This window comes from Dreissena polymorpha, chromosome 16, assembly GCF_020536995.1.
Source record: "Dreissena polymorpha isolate Duluth1 chromosome 16, UMN_Dpol_1.0, whole genome shotgun sequence".
In the NCBI taxonomy this organism is placed as follows: Eukaryota; Metazoa; Mollusca; class Bivalvia; order Myida; family Dreissenidae; genus Dreissena; species Dreissena polymorpha.
In genome coordinates, this window is record NC_068370.1 from 11,641,725 (window position 1) to 11,669,388 (window position 27,664).

General features: G+C 37.6%; 2 protein-coding genes across 2 annotated transcripts in view; both read left to right on the forward strand.

Moving 5' to 3' along the window:
* Positions 1 to 27,664, forward strand: part of LOC127862393 (NIPA-like protein 2) — a 372,103-nt gene that overhangs the window by 267,255 nt on the left and 77,184 nt on the right. The window lies entirely within an intron of this gene.
* Positions 15 to 27,664, forward strand: part of LOC127862389 (DNA ligase 4-like) — a 54,237-nt gene continuing 26,587 nt past the window's right edge. The window contains exons 1-9 of the mRNA XM_052401476.1: positions 15 to 313; positions 11,868 to 11,945; positions 12,499 to 12,600; positions 13,278 to 13,493; positions 18,622 to 18,714; positions 21,574 to 21,678; positions 23,173 to 23,279; positions 23,958 to 24,103; positions 25,042 to 25,243. Of these exons, the coding sequence (XP_052257436.1) occupies positions 125 to 313; positions 11,868 to 11,945; positions 12,499 to 12,600; positions 13,278 to 13,493; positions 18,622 to 18,714; positions 21,574 to 21,678; positions 23,173 to 23,279; positions 23,958 to 24,103; positions 25,042 to 25,243 (1,238 nt within the window). The 5' untranslated portion in view covers positions 15 to 124. The remainder of the gene's footprint in view (positions 314 to 11,867; positions 11,946 to 12,498; positions 12,601 to 13,277; positions 13,494 to 18,621; positions 18,715 to 21,573; positions 21,679 to 23,172; positions 23,280 to 23,957; positions 24,104 to 25,041; positions 25,244 to 27,664) is intronic.

Below are 27,664 nucleotides of genomic sequence, written 5' to 3' on the forward strand. Positions count from 1 at the left end.
AGAGGATTAAATGTAATTTGTTTAGTACGATTTGTTTACTTTGCAGAAAATTAAATTGAACGTCGTAAATATTACAAAAAAGGCGTGTCATTTGTTCCAGAGCGTTCTTGAACATAATTTGACGATGGCAAGTAATCTCTCCGCAATGGTTACACAGACTGTTGCTTCAAAAGTGCATTTCTCAGAGCTGTGTGGGTTGTTGGAAAAAATCTCTAAGACCCAGGGAAATGACAAAAAGAAACGCATTCTTCAAGCTTTTGTAGCAAAGTGGAGGGAATCACATGCAACAATTCACACAGAAAATGACAAAACGGTAATAAAGAAATTTGGTGGTGTAGCTCCTTAACTAGTTGTAATACTCCAACTCCCAGCTAGCCTATAGTAGTGGCTATAGACCCTTAACTAGTTGCAATACTCCAACTCCCAACTAGCCTATGGTAGTGGCTATAGACCCTCCGGGTCGCTGGGAGTTGCCACTGATAACGGCTTTTTTCATGTAAACTCAACGCCTAAAATCCAGGCCACTCTTTACATCTACATCTAAAACATAACACTTGAGTATTCCGCGACGGGTGGTGCTAGGTCAAGAGAGACTTGAGAGATATGAAATAATAGAATAGACAGAGGAGATTTGATAGTTAAAAGTATAGAAATAGTAAAAAGTCTAGCCAGCTTTGTTTTCACCTCTTCAACACAGACCTGTCCGGTTACGGTAGCCGCGGCCGGCACAGCAATGGGAATCACTAGGGGTTACTTGGAGCTGGGTAGTCTCATTTATAAGACGCGCAAAGAATTTAGAGATACTTTTTATATGGGCTAAATTCTTTGGAACTTCTCATCGTTGAAGGACCTTTTTTGTGGTGGAAACCAGAAAGTTTAAATTTTCATCAATTTGCGTAAAATTGCAAAATAACATTACCAACTCATTCAGTTTTAATTCAGAAGTTCATTTTTACATCAAATATCGTCGATTCGAAGTTAGAAAGGCATAAATTCTTCAGTAAAACTTCTGCAAAACAATCACTGACCTGTAGCCATGTCATGAAACTGATTTAAATATAACCAATCAGAAGAAGGCATTACGGTGTAACGTGTACGCGTAATTTGATTTAACATGAGCTTTTAACACCGACTTTTACGTAACTAGATCTAGTATGCTAAACTTTGTCGATTTAATAAGCATATGTTCAAAACAGATATGGTGCAGTTTCTATTCACTGTTCTAAGTTTCAGGAAGTGTTTATGCATGTCTTTTTCGCACCTCTGTCTGTGTTGTTTTATGAACTTACATTCTACGTTACAAAGGACGGTATACTGTACGATCTGTATCTATATTATTTATGTACAGTATAAAAATAAAAGATGTAATTTATTTCAGAACTTTTTAATTGTCAATTTAGAAAAAAAACAATGCTAAATTAATCCAGAAAAGTATAACATCGGTTTACTATGTAACGCGCTGCACCACAACAGACGAACGCAAACTGTATTTTACGCTGTTTATTCTTCCACTTTAAACCAGATGCTTTACATCGAGGTCGTGTTATCGATTTATATCTACACAGCGAGCGAATCGAGAGATATTGAAAAATTGAATAGTGGTTGGATTTAAATTGCTCAGGCATGCAAAATTCAAAGTGTCATTACATAATTTTTACGGAACATTATCGAGAAATGAATTATCTACACAGGTATGTAAATATTATTGCAATCCGTTGTTATTAAGTGTCTTATATCGGGGCTTGAATGTTGCGCACAAAATCCTTGCGCAACAATATAGACAAAGAACAAAAAATTCCCACCACATAAGTGGTCTTTCACCCTTTGTACGCTCCAAATATTACCCATATAAAAAGTAGCTTAATATTTAAGAGCGTCAAAAATTTGGACAAGGAGCTGGGCACCTAATAGTGATAAGAAGGTGAGTGAGGAAAGCCCCTGCTTGAAGAATACCAAGTCAGGGGCCTCTGCGACGGACGCAGGGAGGTGGTTCCAAATGGATATAGTGCGTGGTAAGAATGAATTCTTGTAGCAGGATGTGGATGCAGACGGCCGGTGGTACTTCTTGTTATGATCCTTAGGGCGGCTTGGGGCTTGTATAAGGTTATGGTTGGCTGGAATATCTACCAGGTCATTGATGATTTTATACAGCATGGTGAGTTGTGCTTTGGTCCGTCGTGATTCAAACGTCTCACACCCCAAGTGCTCGATCATGGAGGATACGCTGCTGGTGTTGTGGTATCTGTTGGTTACATATCTAGCAGCCCTCCTCTGTACCATCTCAAGCTTGTATGACATGTCCTTTGAAAGGGATTCCACACTGTTGAGCAGTACTCAAGGCCTGGCGGGACAAGAGAGGTGTATGCCGTGGTCTTAACCTTCTCATTGCTGACGTGTAGGTTTCGCTGGAGGATGCCGAGTGTGCTATTTCTCTTTTTTTACTGTTATGTCCACATGGTGGTTCCATGAAAGATTTTGGGACAAGGTCAGTCCCAGGTACTTGGTAGTCAAGTCAGTCTGGAGGATATGGTCTTTCAGTGAGTAATGGAACCTGATTGGGTTCTTCTTTCTGTGAACACGGAGAATGCTACACTTCTCTGAAAGTCCATACCCCATTGTTTCTCCCATTCAGCTAGCTTTATCAGGTCGTTTTATAGGATCTGGCAATCTTCCGAATTGGTTTTGCTGGCTTAGAACCTTCCCCCTTTCTTGTAAATTGCCGACACATTAGCTGTCTTTCACACGTCTGGTATACTGCCTTTTGATAGGCACTTCCTGTAGACTATATTTAGGAAAGGAGCACACTGGTCTGCCATCTCTTTGTAGATGTGTGCAGGAATTAAGTCTGCTTTTTTAGTCATTAAGTTTCCTGAGGAGGTCATGTATACCTTCTGTGGTGATGTCTATGCTGGCATGATAGGTTATGGTTCACCCTCAGGTGTTGGGATGCTAAAACTGTCCTCCTTGGTGAAGACTGAGTGGTACTGTTGGTTTAGGATGTTGGTTTTTTCTGTTGGATCATCATGTAATTTTCCTTTGTCCTTCAGTGGCGCTACCCTGCAATTCTCTTTCCTTAAGGATTTGATGTAATTCCAAAATTGTTTCTGTTTGGAGTGTTGTTCTGTGTTGGTAATATTGCCTTCAATTAGATTTTTAATATATCTCCAGTATTCTTGTCTTTCCTGTTTCTGGGTTTCTTTCTTAGCCTGAAGGTATCAGCGTCTGTCCTTAAGGGAACCAGTAGATTTAAACTTGGAGTGAAGTTTGTTCCTTTTTCGATGGAGAGACTTGATTGTTTTTGTGATCCAAGGATTTTGGACTTTGTTCCCTGAGAGGGTCTTTGTTGGGATGTACTAGCTGATCAGTGTCTTTAGTTTGTTCTCGAAAGCCTTCAAAGTGTGGTCGACCGAGATATTGGCAGTTTCTTCAGTGAACTCTGGTAGGTAGGCAAACAGTTCATCTCTGAGCCTGTCAGAGTCGGCTTTCTTGTTCAGGTGCACTTTCCTCGGAGGCTTACAAACTCTCATTGTGTGAAGACTGGACTCTATAAAGATGGCATCATGATCCACTATGCCAAGCAGTACTTCGCAGCGATTTATAAGTGATTGGTTGTTGGTGAAGAAGAGATCAAGCACGTTTTCTTTGTACTCTGTTCTTGTGGGTTTATCAACAGTCTGGACAAGGAAGTCTGTACGTACGTCTGTACGTCTGTCCGTCACACTTTGCGTTTAGGTTTCGAAAAATGCTCATAACTTCTATGTCGCTTCACATAGCAATTTAATATTTGGCATACATGTGTATATGGACAAGGATTTCCATACGCACACACATTTTGACTCCTGTGACCTTGACCTTGAACTTAGGGTCCGCATTAAGGTTTTGAAATCTGCGTTTAGGTTTCAAAAAAAGCTCGTAACTTCTATCAAGCGTTTATAGGGGGCATAAGTCATTCTATGGTGACAACTCTTGTTTATAAGTTTCTTGGAGATCTTGTATTGAATTGTGATCTATGTATACAATATAACTTATATTGTATACATAGATCACAATTCAATACATTATATAAAATAATAAGCAATCTGTGAAGCAAAGCTGTCAAGTTATGACATCTGTGCCACTTTGACACAGCTTGTGGCAAGACATCATGACACACACAGTGCTCCAGCTAGGCCTAAATTGAAGGGCGCCCCTCCCTGCCCTTCCGAACCTGCGCCCTGCCCTCCCTAGGGCCCCCCATTCCCTTAAAAAAAAAAAAAAAAATTGTTTTGATATGATAGTTAATAAATCTCTTATTACATTTTATTTAATTTATTCCTCATTGTAGACATTATATTTAAATGGTTTAATAATGGTTTAATAATAATGGGAATAAAATATTCTAACAATTATTACAAATGCCCGCGTGCTTGAAAGTGCCCTTTTGACAAAATACTGTGCACCGAAAGTGCTCTTTTGACAAAAAAGCCCCCCTCCCCCTGCCCTTATCAAATCCTAGCTGGAGCACTGCACCCATATGGTAACACAATATGGCTGCACCATATGATGAACGGGTCTTGATTATACTGTAGTCAACAGTTTAAAATAAGTAAAATGATTTTTAAGGTGCAAACACATTGTAAATAATTGATAAATAATTGTCTATACTTCTGTTCATAAATAATAAAAAAGAAATTATTTGTATGCCCCCAAAGGAGGGTATATAGTGAACAGACCGTCCGTCTGTCTTTCCGTCACACTTTGTGTTTAGGTTTCGCATTTAGGTTTCGAAAAATTCTCATAACTTCTATGTTGCTTCAGATAGCAACTTGATATTTGGCATGCATGTGTATCTCATGGAGCTGCACATTTTGAGTGGTGAAAGGTCAAGGTCATCCTACAAGGTCAAAGGTTACATAAACAAATTCAAGGAAAGTAATAAGCTTCAAAGGGGGATAATTATCTGTACCTGCCAAATAATAATATAAAAAAAGCAAAGCGGCACAGTAGGGGGCATTGTGTTTCTGACAAACACGTCTCTTGTTTTAATTTGACGTACCGTTATAACTCTAAGTTTTCGGACACTCATTATTTTTTTGACACACCATTTTTTAGCTAAAATAATTATTTTTAGTGACTCTAAACTTTTTGTCATATGGATTTTCGTCCATAATTAATGACAATTTATTTGACCATGCTTTTTTCCCAGAAAGCTCCCCTGTTTTTCTTACCTGATGACATTTGTTTTTTAAACCGGATTATGGTCCTAAAACCTGGCAGAAGAATGCCTAAAGGCGATAAAACAATAGTTTCACCCAACAGCATAAAGTTAAACATATATATACTAATTTATATTATATGGCACGGTATTTGAAAAGCACATGCTTTTATTTGTTAAAACATGTTAATCTATACACATTGCATACCTGATATCAGATTGTCAATGCAATATTTTTTAGTGTGGCTCTAAATTTTCGAACAACTGTTATTTTTTTGTCTCTTAATTTTTGGACACCTGTATTTATTTTTTTTTTTCTATCTAAACTTTTTGACACAAAAAAAAAATATTTGTCAGTGTCCAAAAACGTAGAGTTGTTGTGATATACTCATTTTTATGCCCCCTTTCGAAGAAAAGGGGGCATATAGTAATCGGACTGTCCGTCTGTCTGTCCGTCTGTCTGTATGTCCGTCTTTCCGTCACACTTTGCGTTTAGGTTTCTTGAGATATAACCTTCATATTTGGTATGCATGTGTATATGGACAAGGCCTTTCCACACGCACAAAATTTTTTACCCCTGTGACCTTGACCTTGAACTCAGGGTCCGCATTTAGGTTTCGAAATCTGCGTTTAGGTTTCGAAAAATGCTCATAACTGCTATGTCCCTTGAGATATAACCTTCATATGTGGTATGCATGTGTATATGGACAAGGCCTTTCCATACGCTCAAAATTTTTTACCCCTTTGACCTTGACCTTGAACTTAGGGTCCGTGTTTAGGTTTCGAAATCTGCGTTTAGGTTTCGAAAAATGCTCATAACTTCTATGCCCCTTGAGATATAACCTTCATATTTGGTATGCATGTGTATACGGACAAGGCCTTTCCATACGCACACAAATTTTGACCCCTGTGACCTTGACCTCGAACTTAGGGTCTGCGTTTAGGTTTCAAAATCTGCGTTTAGGTTTCGAAAAAAGCTGATAACTTTTATCAAGCGTTTATAGAGGGCATAAGTCATCCTATGGTGACAGCTCTTGTTACTTAATTTTCTGATAATTTTATAATTTATGGACAATTTCAGCTGAATCAACAACTGTAAACGTATAGAAATTCATTGGTATGAAATTTCGTGGTTTAATAAAAAACAACTAATTCGTTGACATGTAATTTCGTGGATTTCAGATAAAAAACAACTAATTTGTTGATACGTAATTTTGTGGATTTCAAATTTTTGTCATAATAATTAACTTTTTAGCTCAGGTGAGCTTTTCTGACCGGTCTTTTTCCGTCGTACGTCCGTCCGTCCGTCTGTTAACATTTGCTCGTAAGCACTCTAGAGGCCACATTTGTTGTCCCATCTTCATGAAACTTGGTCAGAAGCTTTGCCCCAATAAAATCTTGGCCGAGCTCGAAACTGGGTTGTGCCGGGTCAAAAACTAGGTCACTAGGTCAAAAAAAAGAAAAACCTTGTAAACACTGTAGAAGTCACATTTTATGTTCAATCTTCATGTTACTTTGTCAAATTGTTTGTCTTAATGATATCTTGATTGACTTCAAAAGTGGTTCCAGTCTGTTGAAAAACATGGCCACCAATGGGCAGGGCAGTTTTCCTTATTTGTCTATTTCGAAACCTTGTAAACACTGTAGAAGTCACAATTTTTGCCCAATCATCATGAAAGGTGGTCAAAACATTGATTTAATTGATATCTCACACGAGTTCAAAAATGGTCCAGATGGGTGAAAAAACATGGCCGCCAGTGGGCGGGGCATTTTTCTCTATATGTATATAGTGGCAGTTTTCCCTATTTGGCTATAGAGAAACCTTGTAAACACTCTAGAGGTCACAATTTTTATCCAATCGTCATGAACATTGGTTTTATTGATATCTCAGACGAGTTCGAAAATGGTCCAGATCGGTGAAAAAACATGGCCACCAGTGGGCGGGACATTTTTATCCCCCGCCAGAGGCGGAGGGATATTGTTTTGGCGTTGTCCGTCCGGCTGTCCGTCCGTCCTTCCTTCCGTCCGGCACTTTTGTGTCTAGAGCCATATCTTGGAAGTTCTTTGGCGGATTTCATTGAAACTTGGTATGAGTATATATATGCATAACGGGATGATGCACGCCAAATGGCATTGTACTCCATCTGTTAAAAACAGAGTTATGGCCCTTTGCATCTTGAAAAAATGCTTTTTACTATAGGCACTTTTGTGTCCGGAGCAATATCTTGGAAGTGCTTTGTCGGATTTCATTGAAACTTGGTATGAGTATATAAATGCATAAGAGGATGATGCACGCCAAATGGCATTGTACACCATCTGTTATAAACAGAGTTATGGCCCTTTGTATCTTGAAAAAATGCTTTTTACTATAGGCACTTTTGTGTCCGGAGCCATATCTTGGAAGTGCTTTGTAGGATTTCATTGAAACTTGGTATGAGTATATAAATGCATAAGAGGATGATGCACGCCAAATGGCATTGTACACCATCTGTTAAAAACAGAGTTATGGCCCTTTGTATCTTGAAAAAATGCTTTTTACTATAATAGGCACTTTTGTGTCCGGAGCCATATCTTGGAAGTGCTTTGGCGGATTTTATTGAAACTTGGTATGAGTATATATATGCATAAGAGGATGATGCACGCCAAATGGCATTGTATACCATCTGTTAAAAACAGAGTTATGGCTCTTTGTATCTTGAAAAAATGCTTTTTACTATAGGCACTTTTGTGTCCGGAGCCATATCTTGGAAGTGCTTTGTCGGATTTCATTGAAACTTGGTATGAGTATATATCCCCCGCCAGAGGCGGAGGGATATTGTTTTGGCGCTGTCCGTCCAGCTGTCTGTCCGGCTGTCTGTCCATCCGTCACATTTGTGTCCCGAGCCATATCTTGGAAGTGCTTTGGCGTATTTCATTGAAACTTCGTATGAGTATATATATGCATAGGCGGAGGGATATGGTTTTAGGGTTGTCCGATGTCCGTCCGGCTGTCCGTCCATCCGGCCAGCACTTTTGTGTCCGGAGCCATATCTTGTTTTGAGTTATTGTCCTCCGTCCGTCCATCTGTCAGTATGTTCATCTGTCCGATTTGCACCCATCTTCAAACAAAGCATATGTTGCGGGGGATATCAATTCTACGAATTTGCTTGTTCTTTATATGTATATAGTGGCAGTTTTCCCTATTTGGCTATAGAGAAACCTTGTAAACACTCTAGAAGTCACAATTTTTGCCCAATCATCATGAAAGTTGGTCAAAACATTGGTTTTATTGACATCTTGGATAAGTTTGACAATGGTTCGGATCGGTGAAAAAACATGGCCGCCAGTGGGCGGGGCATTTTTCTCTATATGTATATAGTGAAAACATGTTAACACTCTAGAAGTCACATTTTTGGCCAAAATTTCATGAAATTTGGTCAGAACATTTGTTTCTTTGATACGAGAGTTGAGTTCAAAAATGGTTTCGGTCAAACCTTGTGATCGAACACTATGGAACACTATTAGCATGAAAGTGTTGCCGATAATTATTGACAAGTGCGATAAAGCGGCGCACTTGTGGGTCCCCGCTCGCTAACATCAATGTTGTTTTGCCAATATTTGCAATTCTCAGCGCAATCGGTCCACCAGTAGTAACAATTGAGTAATAAGGTCCCCAAAATACACGTGTGAAAACCGTTATGTCTCTTTTAACTTTAATTGACATGTGATAAATATGCAAACTGTAAATTTGACGACGTCACGTAAAAGATAACAATTGTTGATGAACAGTTTAAGTACCGTGCTTGATTTAAAAAGTATTATTAACCAAACACTTATAAAGAAAACAACATATTATATTAACTAGCATATCTCAAAACAAATATCTCGGATAACCGACAACAAAAGAAAATGTTGGAAATGACATTTGGAAATGACGGATTTTGGATTAAAAATGTATAAATAATCGTTTGTACTTGAATTCATGGTTCTGCGGACCAACGAAATCCACTAAAATTCGTACCTAACGAAATAAAATGGTTTACAGTATTTCCATCCAAAATGGTGCTTTTTAAGTTTGTAATGTGAAGAAACTGATAAATATATGCTTGAAGATTATGTATGTTTCTACATGAACTTTATAGAAAAACAATTTGAAACAAAAGTATTTATTCCAGAACCAATATATGTGTCTCATTGTTGTTGTCATTGTCATTTATTTTTGGTTTGCAACAAAGTTAAATAAATATAGGACAAGCACATTGAATTATACCCCAAAGTGCACCATTGAGGTTCTCAAATGTAAACTTGTCTTATTTTTTTTATTCATGGAGAGGGGACACCCCTCCATAGCCCACTCAGATGGGGCCGGGATATCCCATCACACTCAGAGTCTGATCCTTATGGAAATCCAGTTGTTGTTGTACTGATCATAAAAATTAAACATATGTGGTGTAGAACACTTGCCTCTTTTCAAATTGAAGAAAATATTTCTTAACACACTTTAGGTATTTTTTTAATTCCTGAAGTTTGGGTGAAACAGTTTTTCTAATACCTAATATTATTAACTCAGGTCAGCATATTGAATCAAGATGTTAACCTTAAAACAATTGTTTAAAATGTAAAGATGGATAAGAACTTGCATTCAAAGTTGAAGACCCTGTTTAGTTCAACAAAATATATAATTTTAATTGTCATTTGATATACATTGATTGATTCTATCATACATGGATTTTTCAATTTGTTTGCATATTAAAAGAACATTTTCTTTTGCTTCTATAGTTATTTAATGCTTTTCTGTGGTTTAAAGGGATACATCAGTGGAAATTTACTGTTGTAAATAGTGAAAATAAATGAACATTGTCAATAATTTTGCTTACTATTACCAGAAAGTTTTCATTTTCATTCTTAAAAGATAAAAATGGGCGGTAAAAAGTTAAGTGAAAATGATATTTTATTGGTATAAGAATTAATAGATTTTTTCATTCACTTGTGATCATAGAAAATAGATATTTTAATATTTTATTCAATATTCTATTCTCTTATCACTCTAAGAATTATAATGCCCCCGAAGGAGGGCATATAGTGATCCAGAGGTGTCAATTTTCAGGATTATTTCTGAATTCAGGATTTAAACCCTCAAGGAAAACTTTTGATATTGATATAAATCAGAGGATTGTTTTGGTTATTTTAAGCATTCTTGTCACAAAATGTCACTCTTAAACACAAATTATTGACCTTTGGCATATTGTTTACAAAGGAAACATAATTTAATGAATCATTAAAACTCTTTTGACTCTGGTCCCCAAATTCAAGAATGATTTTCAGGATTTTAGATTTCGGTAAATTGACACCCCTGGTGATCGGACTGTCCGTCCGTCTGTCTGTCACACTTTGCGTTTAGGTTTTGAAAAATTCTCATAACTTCTATGTCACTTCAGATAGCAATTTCATATTTGGCATGCATGTGTATATGGACAAGGCCTTTCCATACGCACACAAATTTTGACCCCTGTGACCTTGAACTTATGGTCCGTGTTTAGGTTTCGAAATCTGCGTTTAGGTTTCAAAAAAAGATCATAACTTCTATCAAGCGTTTATAGGGGGCATTAGTCATCCTATGGTGACAGCTCTTGTTTTTTTATACGCCCGTATAAAATACGGGACGTATTATGTGAAACCCCTTGGCGGCGGGCGGCGGGCGGCGGGCGGCGGGCGGAAGGCATCACTTTGTCCGGACTCTAATTCAAATTGTATTCATCCGATCTTCACCAAACTTGGTCAGCAGTTGCATCTAGTTGATATCTAGGCCAAGTTCGAATATGGGTCATGCCGGGTCAAAAACTAGGTCATAGGGTCAATAAGTGCATTTTCAAAGGGGCCACTTTGTCCGGACTCTATTTCAAATTGTATTCATCCGATCTTCACCAAACTTGGTCAGCAGTTGCATCTAGTTGATATATAGGCCAAGTTCGAATATGGGTCATGCCGGGTCAAAAACTAGGTCATAGGGTCAATTAGTGCATTTTCAACGGCGCCACTTTGTCCGGACTCTAATTCAAATTGTATTCATCCGATCTTCACCAAACTTGGTCAGAAGTTGTATCTAGACAATATCTAGGTCAAGTTCGAATATGGGTCATGCCGGGTCAAAAACTAGGTCACAGGGTCACTTAGTGTATTTCAAGCATTTAGCATGGTGTCCGCTCTCTAATTGAAGTAGTTTTCATCCGATCTTCACCAAACTTGGTCAGAAGTTGTATCTAGACAATGTTTAGGTCAAGTTCAAATATGGGTCATGCCGGGTCAAAAACTAGGTCACAGGGTCACTTAAACCATTTCAAGCATTTAGCATGGTGTCCGCTCTCTAATTGAAGTAGTTATCATCCGATCTTCACCAAATTTGGTCAGAAGTTGTGTCTAGACAATATCTACATGTAGGTCAAGTTCAAATATGGGTCATGCAAGGTTAAAAACTAGGTCACGAGGTCACTTAGTGCATTTCAATCATTTAGCATGGTGTCCGCTCTCTAATTGAAGTAGTTTTCATCAGATCTTCATCAACTTTGGTCAGAAGTTGTGTCTAGATGATATGTAGGTCAAGTTCAAAAATGGGTCATTTTAAAGTTATCAAGTTGTCCAAAGCCTTAAAACGGGCGTATCTTGTGACAGTTTGGCACTCTTGTTTTGTTTCCAGACAGACTCGTTTTATCCAGCTATGCGTTTGTTGTTGCCACATTTGGAGAAAGAGAGAATTGCATATGGAATTAAAGAGGTAATAAAGTTACAAAGCATTTTTCTTCTTCTTTCCATATTTGAACAAGGCAACCATTTTCACATTTAAAATAAGCTACATGCACCCACCATAAAGCTACATTGTACATGCACCCACCATAAAGCTACATGCACCCACAGGCTTCTTTCCTTGTCATTAAGAAACTGACTGAAACCTTTATGCTCCAGAAAGATCTAGGATCAAATTAGCTACAGGTTGCTTCACAAAAGGGGCAGGTCGCACAACTATACCAATGTGGTAAACTTGCCTCATAATAAGATGAATTTAAGGAATTTCTTAGTCAAAAACTTGTTATAAAGGATTTTAAACATAGAATTTTCATGTGCGATTAAATGTTTGCAAAAAGGACTTATATTTCTAAACCAGAAGGCAAAAGAGGGGGAATCAAAAAAGAGCTGTGTATACATAACACCTATATTTTTGGCTCAAGATCGTTCCCTATATTAAGCCAGTAAATAAAACTTTTGAATTTCAGATGAAAATATGGCTGAAATAATGAATACAATTGTAAGATATCAAGCTTATTTTCCAGCACATGTTTGCCAAGCTGCTGATCGAGGTGCTGTGTCTTGGCAAGGACAGCCCAGATGCTCAGAGACTGCTCAACTACAAAGCTCCAAAGACGGCCAAGGCTGTAAGTCACATGTTGCAATGGAGTTATTCATATGTGTCTTGTTCTGAGAAAAATGGGCTAGTTCAAGTTAATGCATGTGCATAAAGTGTCGTCCCTGATTAGCCTGTGCAGTCCACACAGGCTAATCAGGGACGACACTTTCCGCTTGTATGATATTTTTCGTTAAAATGAAGACTCTTCTTAGCAAAAATCCAATTTAGGCGGAAAGTGTCGTCCCTGATTAGCCTGTGCGGACTGCACAGGCTAATCTGGGATGACACTTTACGCACATGCATTATGTCCAGTTTTCTCAGAACACGACTCATATGCTCTACATAGTTAAATGTGTTTATGTTCTGAAGAAATGTCTCAAAATATCTTAGCTTCAGGTATTCAAGGACTTAATGTTTAATACAAATCATAAACGGATGCAAAAATGTTAACAGTTAAGTGTTCAAGGTACATATGTATCTATGGAGTCATCATTTATTCTATTGGATGCTTGAATAGAAAAGAGGCCATATGAAGTAAGAATGTCATTGTAAGGCTTTTGCCAGTTTATATAGATCCAAGACAAACTAAAATTGTTGACATTGAATAAAACACAATTAATAATGTCTTTGTATGTTCAATCAAATCAATTAATACTCATGCATTTAATTAAGTAAGGACTAATATCATAATTATTGTATCTAAAGGATGTGGGAGACTTTGCAAGCGTTGTGTACTTTGTGCTGCAAAACCGGTGCCCAAGTCATGGCACACTCTTTATAGAGGAGGTGAATGCCAATCTGGACGCCATAGCAACCAACAATGCGGCTAAGAAGAAGGATGTAGTGAGGAAACACATTGTGAAACTCATCACAAACATGTCGGCCCTGGAGTTGAAGTGGCTGACTAGAATGATAGTAAAGGTAGGAGGGTTACTTTGTGAAGATTTTTTTTAAAGAAATTTCTTTCTTTATGATGTTGAATATAATAATGTATGGAGGATTGAGTGTGAAACATTCCTATCTGCTTAACATTTGAGCCATGCGTGGGAAACATCAGGCTTAATGCAATTACATAAAGTATTGTCCCAGATTAGCCTTTGCAGTCTGTCATTTAACTTTTTAGCTCACCTGATTGCTCAGGTGAGCTTTTCTGACCAGTCTTTGTCCGTCGTATGTCTGTCCGTGCGTCTGTCCGTTAACATTTGCTCATAAGCACTCTAGAGGCCACATTTGTTGTCCCATCTTCATGAAACTTGGTCAGAAGCTTTGCCCCAATAAAATCTCGGCCGAGTTCGAAACTGGGTTGTGCCGGGTCAAAAACTAGGTCACTAGGTCAAAAAAAAGAAAAACCTTGTAGACACTGTAGAAGTCACATTTTATTTTCAATCTGCATGTTACTTTGTCAAAATGTTTGTCTTAATGATATCTTGATTGAGTTCAAAAGTGGTTCCGGTCTGTTGAAAAACATGGCCGCCAGTGGCCGGGGCAGTTTTCCTTATTTGGCTATAGAGAAACCTTGTAAACACTGTAGAAGTCACAATTTTTGCCCAATTATCATGAAAGGTGGTCAAAACATTGATTTAATTGATATCTCAGATGAGTTCGAAAATGGTCCAGATCGGTGAAAAAACATGGCCGCCAGTGGGCGGGGCATTTTTCTCTATATGTATATAGTGGCAGTTTTCACTATTTGGCTATAGAGAAACCTTGTAAACAATCTAGAAGTCACAATTTTTGTCCAATCATCATGAAAGTTGGTCAAAACATTGGTTTTATTATTATCTCGGACGAGTTCGAAAATGGTCCAGATCGGTGAAAAACATGGCCGCCAGTGGGCGGGGCATTTTTCTTTATATGTATATAGTGGCAGTTTTTCCTATTTGGCTATAGAGAAACCTTGTTAACACTCTAGAAGTCACAATTTTTGCCCAATCATCATGAAATTTGTTAAAGACATTGGTTTTATTGATATCTTGGATGAGTTCGACAATGGTTTGGATTGGTGAAAAAACATGGCCGCCAGTGGGTGGGGCATTGTTCTCTATATGTATATAGTGAAAACATGTTAACACTCTAGAAGTCACATTTTTGGCCCAATTTTCATGAAATTTGGTCAGAACATTTGTTTCTTTGATACGAGAGTTAAGTTCAAAAATGGTTTCGGTCAAACCTTGTGATCGAACACTATGGAAGTCACATTTTTATGCCCCCCTTCGAAGAAAAGGGGGTATATTGTTTTGCTCATGTCGGTCCCTATGTCTGTCCACCAGATGGTTTCTGAATGATAAGTCAAGAACGCTTAGGCCTAGGATCATGAAACGTCATAGGTACATTGATCATGACTCGCAGATGACCCCTATTGATTTTGAGGTCAAAGGTCAAGGTCACAGTGACCCGAAATAGTAAAATGGTTTCCAGATGATAACTCAAGAATGCTTACGCCTAGGATCATGAAACTTAATAGGTACATTGATCATGACTCGCAGATGACCCCTATTGATTTTGAGGTCACTAGGTCAAAGGTCAAGGTCACGGTGACCCAAAATAGTAAAATGGTTTCTGGATGGTAACTCAAGAACGCTTATGCCTAGGATCATGAAACTTCATAGGTACATTGATCATGACTCACAGATGACCCCTATAGATTTTCAGGTCACTAGATCAAAGGTCAAGGTCACGGTGACCCGAAACAGTAAAATGGTGTCCGGATGAAAGCTCAAGAACGCTTATGCCTAAGATCATGAAAGTTCATAGGTACATTGATCATGACTTGCAGATGACCCCTATTGATTTTCAGGTCAAAGGTCAAGGTGACTCGAAATAGTAAAATGGTTTCCGGATGATAACTCAAGAACGCTTAGGCTTAAGATCATGAAACTTCATAGGTACATTGATCATGACTTGCAGATGACCCCTATTGATTTTCAGGTCACTAGGTCAAAGGTCAAGGTCATGGTGACTCAACCTAGAAAAATGGTTTCCAGATGATAACTCAAGAAGGCCTATTCCTAGGATCATGAAACTTCATAGGTACACTGATCATGACTTGCAGATGACCCGTATTGACTTTCAGGTCACTAGGTCAAGGTCACGGTTACTTGACACAGTAAAATGGTTTTTGGATGATAACTCAAGAAAGCTTACGCCTAGGATCATGAAACAATATAATGGTCAAGTTGATAGAATTTTCTTATTAAATCAATCAAAAATGGAATTTATCATGTAGATGTTTTGAACTCCTTATAACTTTGTTATCCATCTGACATGTGTGCATTATAATCATTGCATCTTTTTAGCTCACCTGATTGCTCAGGTGAGCTTTTGTGACCGGTCTTTGTCTGTCGTCTGTCCGTCCGTCCACATTTGTTCGTAAACACTCTAGAGGCCACATTTATTGTCCGATCTACATGAAACTTGGTCAAAAGCTTTGTCCTAATGAAATCTCGGTCGAGTTTGAAACTGGGTCATGCCGGGTCAAAAACTAGGTCAATAGGTCAAAAATATGAAAAACCTTGTAAACACTGTAGAAGTCACATTTCATGCCCAATCTTCATGTAACTTTGTTAAAATGTTTGTCTTAATAATATGTTGGTTGAGTTCAAAAGTGGTTCCGGTCCGTTGAAAAACATGGCCGCCAGTGGGCGGGGCAGATTTCCTTATTTGGCTATAGAGAAACCTTGTAAACACTCTAGAAGTCACAATTTTTGCCCAATCATCATGAAAGTTGGTCAAAACATTGGTTTTAATGATATCTCGGACGAGTTCGAAAATGGTCCAGTTCGGTGAAAAAACATGGCTGCCAGTGGGCGGGGCATTTTTCTCTATATGTATATAGTGAAAACATGTGAACACTCTAGAAGTCACATTTTGGCCCAATTTTCATGAAATTTGGTCAGAAAATTTGTTTCTTTGATATGAGAGTTGAGTTTGAAAATGGTGCCGGTCAGTTGAATAACATGGCCGGAGGGTGGGGGGGGGGGCAGTTTTCTTATATTTATATAAAAGCTTGTAAACACTCTAGAAGTCACATTTTTTACCAATCATCATGAAACTTGGTGAAAAGATTGGTTTTATATTTATCACATAATTAATGCCATAATTATTGCCCTTAGATTGTCCAAATTTCATTATATTATACAAAATCCTTGTCAACAGTCTAGAGGTCACAATTTTGTTTCCGATTTTATGAATCTTGGTCATAATATTTATTTTTGTAAGCAAAGTTTGATGTTTGGTAAGGGGGGTCAACTCAAAATATAGGCCACCAGGTCAAATCTTACAAAAACAAAATCACTCCATATGCCAGAGTTTTGGTTCAATAATGATGAAACTTGACCAGGATGTTTATCTGGACAATATCTAGGTCAAGTTTGATGTTTGGTAAAGATTGAATGAACTGACTCCTCTCAGGTGAGCGAACTAGGGCCATCTTGGCCCTCTTGCCATAGACTTAAGCTAAGAAAATAAAGTGTATTACAGAAAACTGTATTGTTTGCTATGATCTCTCAAAGTGCCACTGTATTGGCTGCTATGATCTCTTAAAGTGCCACTGTATTGGTTGCTAGGACCTCTGAAAGTGCCACTGTGTTGGTTGCTAGGATCTGTCAAAGTACCACTGTATTGGTTGCTAGGATCTCTCAAATTGCCACTGTATTGGTTGCTAGGATCTTTTAAAGTGCCACTGTATTGTTGCTAGGATCTCACTAAGTACCACTGTATTGTTTGCTAGGATGTCTTAAAGTGCCACTGTATTGGTGGATAGGATCTCATAAACTGACACTGTATTGGTTGCTAGTATCTCTCAAAGTGCCACTTTATTGGTTGCAAGGATCAATCAAAGTGCCACTCTATTGGTTGCTAGGATCTCTAAAAGTGCCACAGTATTGGTTGCTAGGATCTCACAAAGTACCACTGTATTGTTTGCTAGGATCTCTCAAAGTGCCACTGTATTGGTTACTGGGATCTCTCAAAGTGCCCCTGTATTGGTTGCTAGGATCTCTCAAAGTGCCACTGTATTGGTTGCTAGGATCTCTCAAAGTGCCACTGTATTGGTTGCTAGCACCTCTCAAAGTGCCACTGTGTTGGTTGATAGGATCTCTCAAAGTGCCACTGTATTGGTTGCTAGGATCTCTCAAAGTGCCACTGTATTGGTTGCTAGCACCTCTCAAAGTGCCACTGTGTTTGTTGCTAGGATCTCTTAAAGTGCCAATGTATTGGTTGCTAGGATCTCACAAAGTGCCACTGTATTGGTTGCTAGGATCTCTTAAAGTGCCACTGTATTGGTTGCTAGGATCTTACAAAGTGCCACTGTATTGGTTGCTAGGATCTCTTAAAGTGCCACTGTATTGGTTGCTAGGTTCTTTCAAAGTGCCACTGTATTGGTTGCTAGGATCTCTCAAAGTGCCACTGTATTGGTTGCTAGGATCTCTAAAAGTGCCACTGTATTGGTAGCTAGGATCTCTCAAAGTGCCACTGTATTGGTTGCTAGGTTCTCTCAAAGTGCCACTGTATTGGTTGCTAGCACCTCTCAAAGTGCCACTGTGTTGGTTGATAGGATCTCTCAAAGTGCCACTGTATTGGTTGCTAGGATCTCTCAAAGTGCCACTGTATTGGTTGCTAGCACCTCTCAAAGTGCCACTGTGTTGGTTGCTAGAATCTCTTAAAGTGCCAATGTATTGGTTGCTAGGATCTCACAAAGTGCCACTGTATTGGTGGCTAGGATCTCTTAAAGTGCCATTTTATTGGTTGCTAGGATCTTACAAAGTGCCACTGTATTGGTTGCTAGGATCTCTTAAAGTGCCACTGTATTGGTTGCTAGGTTCTCTCAAAGTGCCACTGTATTGGTTGCTAGGTTCTCTCAAAGTGCCACTGTATTGGTTGCTAGGTTCTCTTAAAGTGCCACTGTATTGGTTGCTAGGTTCTCTCAAAGTGCCACTGTATTGGTTACTAGGATCTCTTAAAGTGCCACTGTATTGGTTGCTAGGATCTCTTAAAGTGCCACTGTATTGGTTGCTACGTTCTCTCAAAGTGCCACTGTATTGGTTGCTAGGAGCTGAAGATGGGCCTCAGTCAGGCCTCTGTCCTGTCTGTGTTCCACCCAGATGCTGAGGAGTTCTACAATGTCAACAATAACCTCGAAAAGGTGAGTGATGAACAGACTAAAAAGAACTGATTCATTTTATCAAAATATTGCTGAAATGATGTCCATTTCAGAAAATAACTTGCTTAAACTTAGGTCCTGTCATATGATAACTATTAATTACAACATCATTTGTACAGTTTAAAAGCAACAACATATTTATCAGTAGTTAGTTTATAAAATTAAGGCCATGTACAACTTACAGGGAAGTGGATAACTAAAATTGTGCTTACATTAATTGGGTGATAAGCCTGTATACCTTGTTAAAACTTTTTTGTTATGCCAATATGCTAAACTTAGTTTTATTAGATGTGTCTCATATGTACTGTCTGCTGTTACAAAACAAAAACCCTATTAAGTAAACTTCTATGAATGGTTGAATGTCATCTTGGCCGCATTGTATTGCTCAATTATAGAGTGGTATCTTACCTTAAATAAGTTACCAATATTTTTGTTACCACGTATCTTTTATACTGGCAAGTAGATACAATTCAGAAAAAAAGCTCAAATGACATTTTTAAATGTAAATTTATACTCTGAGCTAGTTGGAATAATCACTGAATAAAAAAATGACCTTATAAAAAGCTTGTTTTTTTTTATTGAACTATCAACTTTTTCTGGAGTGTGCAGTGCATCTTTTATTTATGAAATAGACAGCCCATGCATTACTTTTCTCTAGACCCTTTCAGCAGTTCTACTTTGTTAATTTTCAAATGATTGTTGCTTCCAGACATGCAATGATACCACCATCCTCCTGTGTTAATGCCTGACTTTGGTATTTGACTGACATATAACTACCATTTTTAGCTCATCTATTTTTTGAAAAAAAATTATGAGCTATTGTCATCACCTCGGCGTCGGCGTTGGCGTTGGCGTTGGCGTTGGCGTTGGCGTTGGCGTCGGCGTCCGGTTAAGTTTTGCGTTTAGGTCCACTTTTCTCAGAAAGTATCAATGCTATTGCATTCAAACTTGGTACACTTACTTACTATCATGAGGGGACTGGGCAGGCAAAGTTAGATAACTCTGGCGTGCATTTTGACAGAATTATGTGCCCTTTTTATACTTAAAAAATTGAAAATTTTGGTTAAGTTTTGCGTTTAGTTCCACTTTTCTCAGTAAGTATCAATGCTATTGCATTCAAACTTGGTACACTTACTTACTATCATGAGGGGACTGGGCAGGCAAATTTAGATAACTCTGGCATGCATTTTGACAGAATTATGTGCCCTTTTTATACTTAGAAAATTGACAATTTTGGTTAAGTTTTGTGTTTAGGTCCATTTTATTCCTTAAGCATTAAAGCTATTGCTTTCATACTTGCAACACTTACTAACTATCATAAGGGGACTGTGCAGGCAAAGTAATGTAACTCTGACTGGCATTTTGACAGAATTATGTGCCCTTTTTATACTTAGAAAATTGAAAATTTGATTAAGTTTTGTGTTTAGGTCCACTTTATTCCTACAGTATCAAAGCTATTGCTTTCATACTTGCAAGATTTATGAACTATCATAAGGGGACCGTGCAGGCAAAGTTATGTAACTCTGACTGGCATTTGAACGGAATTATGGGCCCTTTATACTTAGAAAATTGAAAATTTGGTTAAGATTTATGTTTTGGTCCACTTTACCCCTAAAGTATCATAGATATTGCTTTCATACTTGGAACACTCACAAACTATCATAAGGGTACAGTAAAAGGACAAGTTGCATAACTCTGGTTGTCATTGTTACGGAATTATGGCCCTTTTTTGACTTAGTAACTTTTAATATATGGTTAAATTTTGTGTTTCGATCCACTTTACTTCTTAAGTATCAAGGCTATTGCTTTCAAACTTCAAATACTTACATGCTATCATGAGGTTACTGTACCTGGCAACTTTAATTTTACTTTGACCTTTGAATGACCTTGACTCTCAAGGTCAAATTATTAAATTTTGCTAAAATTGCCATAACTTCTTTATTTATGATTAGATTTGATTGATACTTTGATGAAACTACTCTTACCTGACATACCACAATAGACTCCACCCAAACCATCCCCCGTGCCGTCCCCTCCCCCCCTCCCCCCTCCCCCCCTCCCCCCCCCCTATTTTTTTTTTTTTTTTTTTTTTTTTTTTTTAAGATCATCTCACAAATGACCACCACACCCTCACACTATACCCCCCCCCCACCCCCACCCCCCCCCCCCTAATTTTTTTTTTTTTTTTTTTTTTTTTTTTTTTTTTAAGATCATCTCACAAATTACCACCACACCCTCACACTATACCCCCCCCCATTTTTTTTTTAAAAATGGTTATGTTTGAAATACCGTCCAACCATCGCACCCAAACCCCCCCCCATCGCCCCCCCCCAACCCCCCCCCCCCCCCCCCCCCCCCCCCCCCCCCGGATTTTTTTTTTTTTTTTTTTTTTTTTTCGCTTTTTTGGAAGATAATGTAATAAATGTCCACAACCCCACACTATACACCCCTCTTCACTCCACTCCTCCCTCCTTTGTGATTGAAAATGAGAGTCCCTTCACCTTTAAAAAGAAAATAGATGAGCGGTCTGCACCCGCAAGGCGGTGCTCTTGTTCAATAAATCTTACTCATGCTATCGATCCTGTTCAAAAAAGACTTATAGCACTATTTAAAACACAAATACTTAATACTTGTTAGTGCCTGACTTTGGTATTTGACTGACATATAACTACCATTTTTCAATAAATCTTACTCATGCTATCGATCCTGTTCAAAAAAGACTTATAGCACTATTTAAAACACAAATACTTTAACATTTTAGCAAAGACTGTATGTCACATACAGTTACCAGTATTTGATTGTTAGTTTCAAATTTACAGAATCCACACTTGCATATTTCAGGTGTGCCGACTCATGCATGACCCAAATGTTCGCATCCATGAGATAGGCATCTCAGTGTTTTCCCCGTTCACACCCATGCTGGGAGAGCGGGCGTCACCAGATAAGGTAGGCCAATCAAGGAGCAGGCTGGTGTGCTTTGCAACATATTTTTTAGAAGGCTGTTGACATCTCTTAAGAATTTAGTTAATAATCAACTCACCCTGTTCCTGGGATAGCTGGTATACCATAACAGTGACCCAGCATTTATCCAGATCTCGATAGTCCGGAAATCTCACGATCCAGACGAAAGTCAAGGGTAACAGATTTAGTATGCAGTATTTTGCCCCGTTAAGTCCGGAATCTCGCGTTCCGGATCCGGACGTAGATTTTGCGACACTCATCTGTGTATTTAGCTGTTTTTATGTGTGTTAATTTAGATGCATCCCAGCATGGGGGCTTAATCGCCCACCCACCGTATAAACAAAAGCGCAATCACGGAGGCGTGAAGTATTGTTGTTTTAGGCTTAATCGCGAACCAGTCTTTTAAACAAAAGTGAGATCACGGATGCATGAAATATCATTGTGTTTAGGCGTGATAGATTATAGGCGTGACTAAACATAATTTGACTCTGACTTTGAACTTAAATTGATGTTGGCATTACACAATTCATCTTAAATGACACACTTGGTTAGAAGGGTGATTTTCTTTAATGTCTTTAATGAGCTTTAATACAGTGACTTACTTTTTTACGAAATGAACTTGTTATGCTTGAAAAGTTGTGCTAGGATTATTTAAGCAATCCATTTAAAATGCATCGAATGTTATTTATCGCTATTTTAATCATTTCAACATTCTGTTGTATGAGACGGGTTATAAATAAAGATATTAAAACAGTACCGCAGTTTTATGTTCTATTTTTATATGCCTTTTACAACACCCTTGACTTGTAATTATGTGACGTCAGCAGCTTACAGCTCGCGAGCCACCTATGTTAACATCTTTTCACTGCTGCAGTATCACACGAGATACACGCAGTCCTCATGGAAAATGTATACAGCATCGAAATATCGACTAACATACTAAGCTATCAATGCTTAACTGTGTGATTGTATCATTCACAAAGCTTTACGTCATGTATGTACATGTACATGTACTAAAATTCGGTTAAACGTTTTTGTATTTACATTGTTTAACAACATTTGATTTTTTAAACTAAATAAATGTCTGCGTAAAAAGAAAATATCATTCTTGATGCGAAATAAGTATGTAAATGTACATAAACATAAGGTTTTTTGTTATAAGGTACATATTTAACTCTTTAAACGGCACTGGTTCGATAATCCTGAAGATTCGTTAATCCTGAAATTTCTGCCGGAACGGACGTGTCCGGATAAACGCGGGGTCACTGTACTATGTTTTCATACTTATGCCTGTACATGTAACTGACACTCTTGAATCAGATCTAGGGGGAAAATGGCTGTAGAAAGGATTTCATGACCAATCCCCACACAACTAGCAATCCTGGGATTGTGTTGTGATGTTAATAAGGGTATGTTAGGTTTTATTAATTTGGATATGTTTTGATTCTGAATGCAGTAACTGTATCATGCTTTAATCAGGTGGAGAAATTGATGGAAGGGAAGCCATATATAATTGAGACCAAATTTGACGGAGAGAGAATGGTGCTCCACAAAAATGATGGAGACTACAAATTTTTCTCAAGAAGGTAATACAAATATTAATATTTTACTCAAACTCTCTACTTTAAAAAAAATGTTATAAATTTTGAGGGTCGGGGGTTTAATTGCAGTGCAAATTGTGTAAGTCATCTTGAAGATACAATTTAAATAAAAATCTATGTCATATAATTCTGTAATCACAGCTCTGTCAAAAATGTAGCATCTTTCTTTTGAAGATGTCCCAAATTTGAACTTCAAATGTCTAGCAAATGTCTAGCAAAGAATCGCTGTAAACAGATATAATAATTTACTCAATGAATAAAGTAGCCCACAGTAAATTTATTGAGACAGTATAAAGTGGATAATGGCAAGTGCCATCTATTGAAAAAATTACTCAAAACTTGGGATTAAATTAGATCAGTTAATTTCAAAATCATATTGTGTGTTCTTTTTTCTATCACTTTATTATGATAAGTTATTTATACTGCAAATTCAAGTCATTTCTAGTAAGTGGAACATTTTTGGAATCATTACAAACAAAGACAAAATTCTTATGTAAAATTTAAGATGTGCTACAAGGAATTATTTCCTAGCTCATATACGTATGAATAAATTTGGAAGTGTAATCTATATTGCATGTTTTACACATATGAATACTGATACATATGAGACATATTTTCTTCATAACAAATACAATTCTTCACAAAGTTCGCTTACTGTTTCAGTGGTAATGAGTACACTGATACCTTTGGCTCGAACCGGTACGAAGGCAATCTGGTGCCTTATATCTACAATCTGTTCAAATCTGACGTAAAGAACTGTATTCTAGATGGAGAAATGTTACAGTTTCATCCAGAGACCAAAACATATGGTAACCATGCTGAGTACCTGAGTTCTCAAGTCTGTTTAAGTCTGCCTAGTTTGTTGATAACCATTTCTATTTTAAAGTTGTTGGTGATGAACAGAATACTAGTTATGGTGTTTATATGACATACAATTTCATGAAAGCCATGTTATATTTGAAATATTTTTACAAGTCATTGTATGGACACTTCATTGCAGTTCAATTAAAGTGAGACTAGGCATATCCATTCAAAGCAGACTTGAAAATATTCTCGAAATGTATTATGTTTACCTATATGTTGACTCGTTTGTTTCGTGATGACTCAACCATTGACATTGCTGATATCTGCTTTGCAATGATTTTGCATGTATTTTTTATGCCCCTGGGAGGGTGGCATATAGCAGTTGAACTGTCTGTCAGTCTGTCAATCTGTCCGTCCGTCCGTCCGTCCGAAAACTTTAACATTGCCCATAACTTTTGCAAGATTGAAGAAAGCAACTTGATATTTGGCATGCATGTGTATCTCATGGAGCTGCTCATTTTGAGTGGTGAAAGGTCAAGGTCATCCTTCATGGTCAAATGTCAAATATATGATTCAAAGCGGCGCAGTAGGGGGCATTGTGTTTCTGACAAACACATCTCTTGTTTTATTTATATATTAACAAAAACAATTTAAGCCTATTCATTTTTATTCTGAACAAAAAAAGATAAATAATCATTGGTTGTTATAATATTCATGTAGGGATTATACAGGTAATCTGCAATATGTAAATGGAGTCAGAAAATCTCAAACAGTTAATTTAACATATCAAAGTACATGCACAAACTGCTGCTTGCCTGATGATTCTGCATTACTATGATGGACAGAATTATGGTAATTTTTGTACTTGGATATTTCAGGTAAATGTTTGCATGTATGGTTATTGTGATTAACACTTAGTTTACCCGAAGCATTTTTACTTCAGCAACAAAAGCCATGAACACTGATGTAAAATCAGCAAGCAAAGAAGGCTTCCAGCCATGTCTGCAGGTGTTTGACGTGATGTTCTACAATGACAAGGTGCTTACAAACCTCCCGCTGAGAGAGCGTCTTGGCTACCTGGAGAAGGTCTTCACACCATGTGAGGGACGCATGATGATAAGTCAGCACAGAGAGGCTCGCACAAAGTAGGTGTGCTTGTTGTATAGGGCAGTTCTTTACAAAGCTAGGGTTGTTATAGTCTCATTCTGGGCTTAATGCATGTGTGTCAAGTGTCAGCCCAGATAAGCCTGTGCAGTCCACACAGGCTACTCAGGGACAACATTTTCAACTTTTATGGATTTTTTAAAATTTATACTATTTTTATACTAAAATCCAGTTTAGGAGGCAAGTGTCATCTCTGATTAGCCTTTGGGGACTGCAAATACTATTCTGGCACTTTACCTACATGCAATATCCCCAGTTATTCCAAACACGAGACTCGTATCTCTGCAGGGAGGGGGTATATTTTAGTCACTCTGTCATTCTGTTTTGCAGTTGGTTTGTCTCAAGCAATTGTATTAAAACTCCAAATATATATTCAATATCAAGTGTAGATTTGTGTATGCTCAATGATTCGCACATGTCTGAGTATTTGCACACCCTAACAAACTGTATATTGTCATAAAATGTTACAAGGTTGTGGAGCAAACTACTTACACATCTCTCAGGCGATAAAGGTAACACTGAAAATATGTCAACATGATGAAGTGAAGGCGGAAACTTTGTCCGGAGCATAACTCCAAATCTGTTCAATGGATTTACTTTAAACTTAGAATATAAACAGATGGCAACTAGGAGAAGTACAGTGACCAAGAACCATAACTCTATCTACCTTAGTTTTTGAATTATCTCCCCTTTTATATAACTTTAAAGTAAATTTTTGTCCGGAGAATAACTCTAAATATACTAAAGTGATTTACTTGAAACTTGACATATAAACAGATGGCAAGTAGGAGAAGTGCAGTGACCAAGAACCATAACTCTATCTACCTTAGTTTTTGAATTATCTCCCCTTTTATATAATTTTAAAGTAAATTTTTGTCCGGAGCATAACTCTAAATCTACTGAAGGGATTTACTTGAAACTTGCAGTGACTAAGAACCATAACTCTATCTACCTTAGTTTTTTAATTATCTCCCCTTTTATATAACTTTAAAGTAAATTTTTGTCCGGAGCATAACTCTAAATCTACTAAAGGGATTTACTTGAAACTTGAAATATAAACAGATGACAACTAGGAGAAGTGCAGTGACCAAGAACCATAACTCTATATACCTTAGTTTTTGAATTATCTCCCTTTTATATACTTTTAAAGTAAATTTTTGTCTGGAGTATAACTCTAAATCTACTGAAGGGATTTACTTGAAACTTGAAATATAAACAGATGGCAAGTAGAAGAAGTGCAGTGACTAAGAACAATAACTCTATCTACCTTAGTGTTTGAATTATCTCCCTTTATTTAATTTCAAAGTAAATTTTTGTCCAGAGCATAATATATTATCTCCCTTTATTTGTTTTTACAAATATTATTCTACTCTCTAAAACAAATGTTGTCATACACGCAAACACATTTTGGCGGGGATTTGGCACTACTGTGACAAGCTCTTGTTTTTTTGTATGCCCCCTTTCGAAGAAAAGGGGGCATATAGTGATCGGACTGTCCGTCTGTCTGTCCGTCTGTCTGTCTGTCCGTCTTTCCGTCACACTTTGCGTTTAGGTTTCGAAAAATGCTCATAACTTCTATATCCCTTGAGATATAACCTTCATATTTGGTATTCATGTGTATATGGACAAGGCCTTTCCATACGCACAAAAATTTTTACCCCTGTGACCTTGACCTTGAACTTAGGGTCCGCGTTTAGGTTCCGAAATCTGCGTTTAGGTTTCCAAAAATGCTCATAACTTCTATGTCCCTTGAGATATAACCTTCATATTTGGTATTCATGTGTATATGGACAAGGCCTTTCCATACGCACAAATACTTTGACCCCTGTGACCTTGACCTTGAAGTTAGGGTCCACGTTTAGGTTTCGAAATCTGTGTTAAGGTTTTGAAAAATGCTCATAACTTCTATGTCCCTTGAGATATAACCTTCATATTTGGTATGCATGTATATATGGACAAGGCCTTTCCATACGCACATATTTTGACCCCTGTGACCTTGACCTTGAACTTAGGGTCCGCGTTTAGGTTTCGAAATCTGCGTTTAAGGTTTCGAAAAAAGCTCATAACTTCTATCAAGCGTTTATAGGGGGCATAAGTCATCCTATGGTGACAGCTCTTGTTTAAATATGCGATTTTCAAAATTAAGAGATTTAACTTATGAAACAATAAATGTTTTCATTGTTGAGAAGTACAACAAAACCTGCAAGTTATACTGTCTCTGACACATGTACAGTTTTAACAACAGCTTGAGTAGAAAAAAACATATTTCCCTATATACAGCTATCATTTGTGAAAAATGATTTACAAGAACACTCAAAAAAGCATGGTCAATAAATAAAATATAAATATTTAATGTCCTTGATGTCACCAAAAAGAACATGAGCTTTTCTAAGCCTTGATTT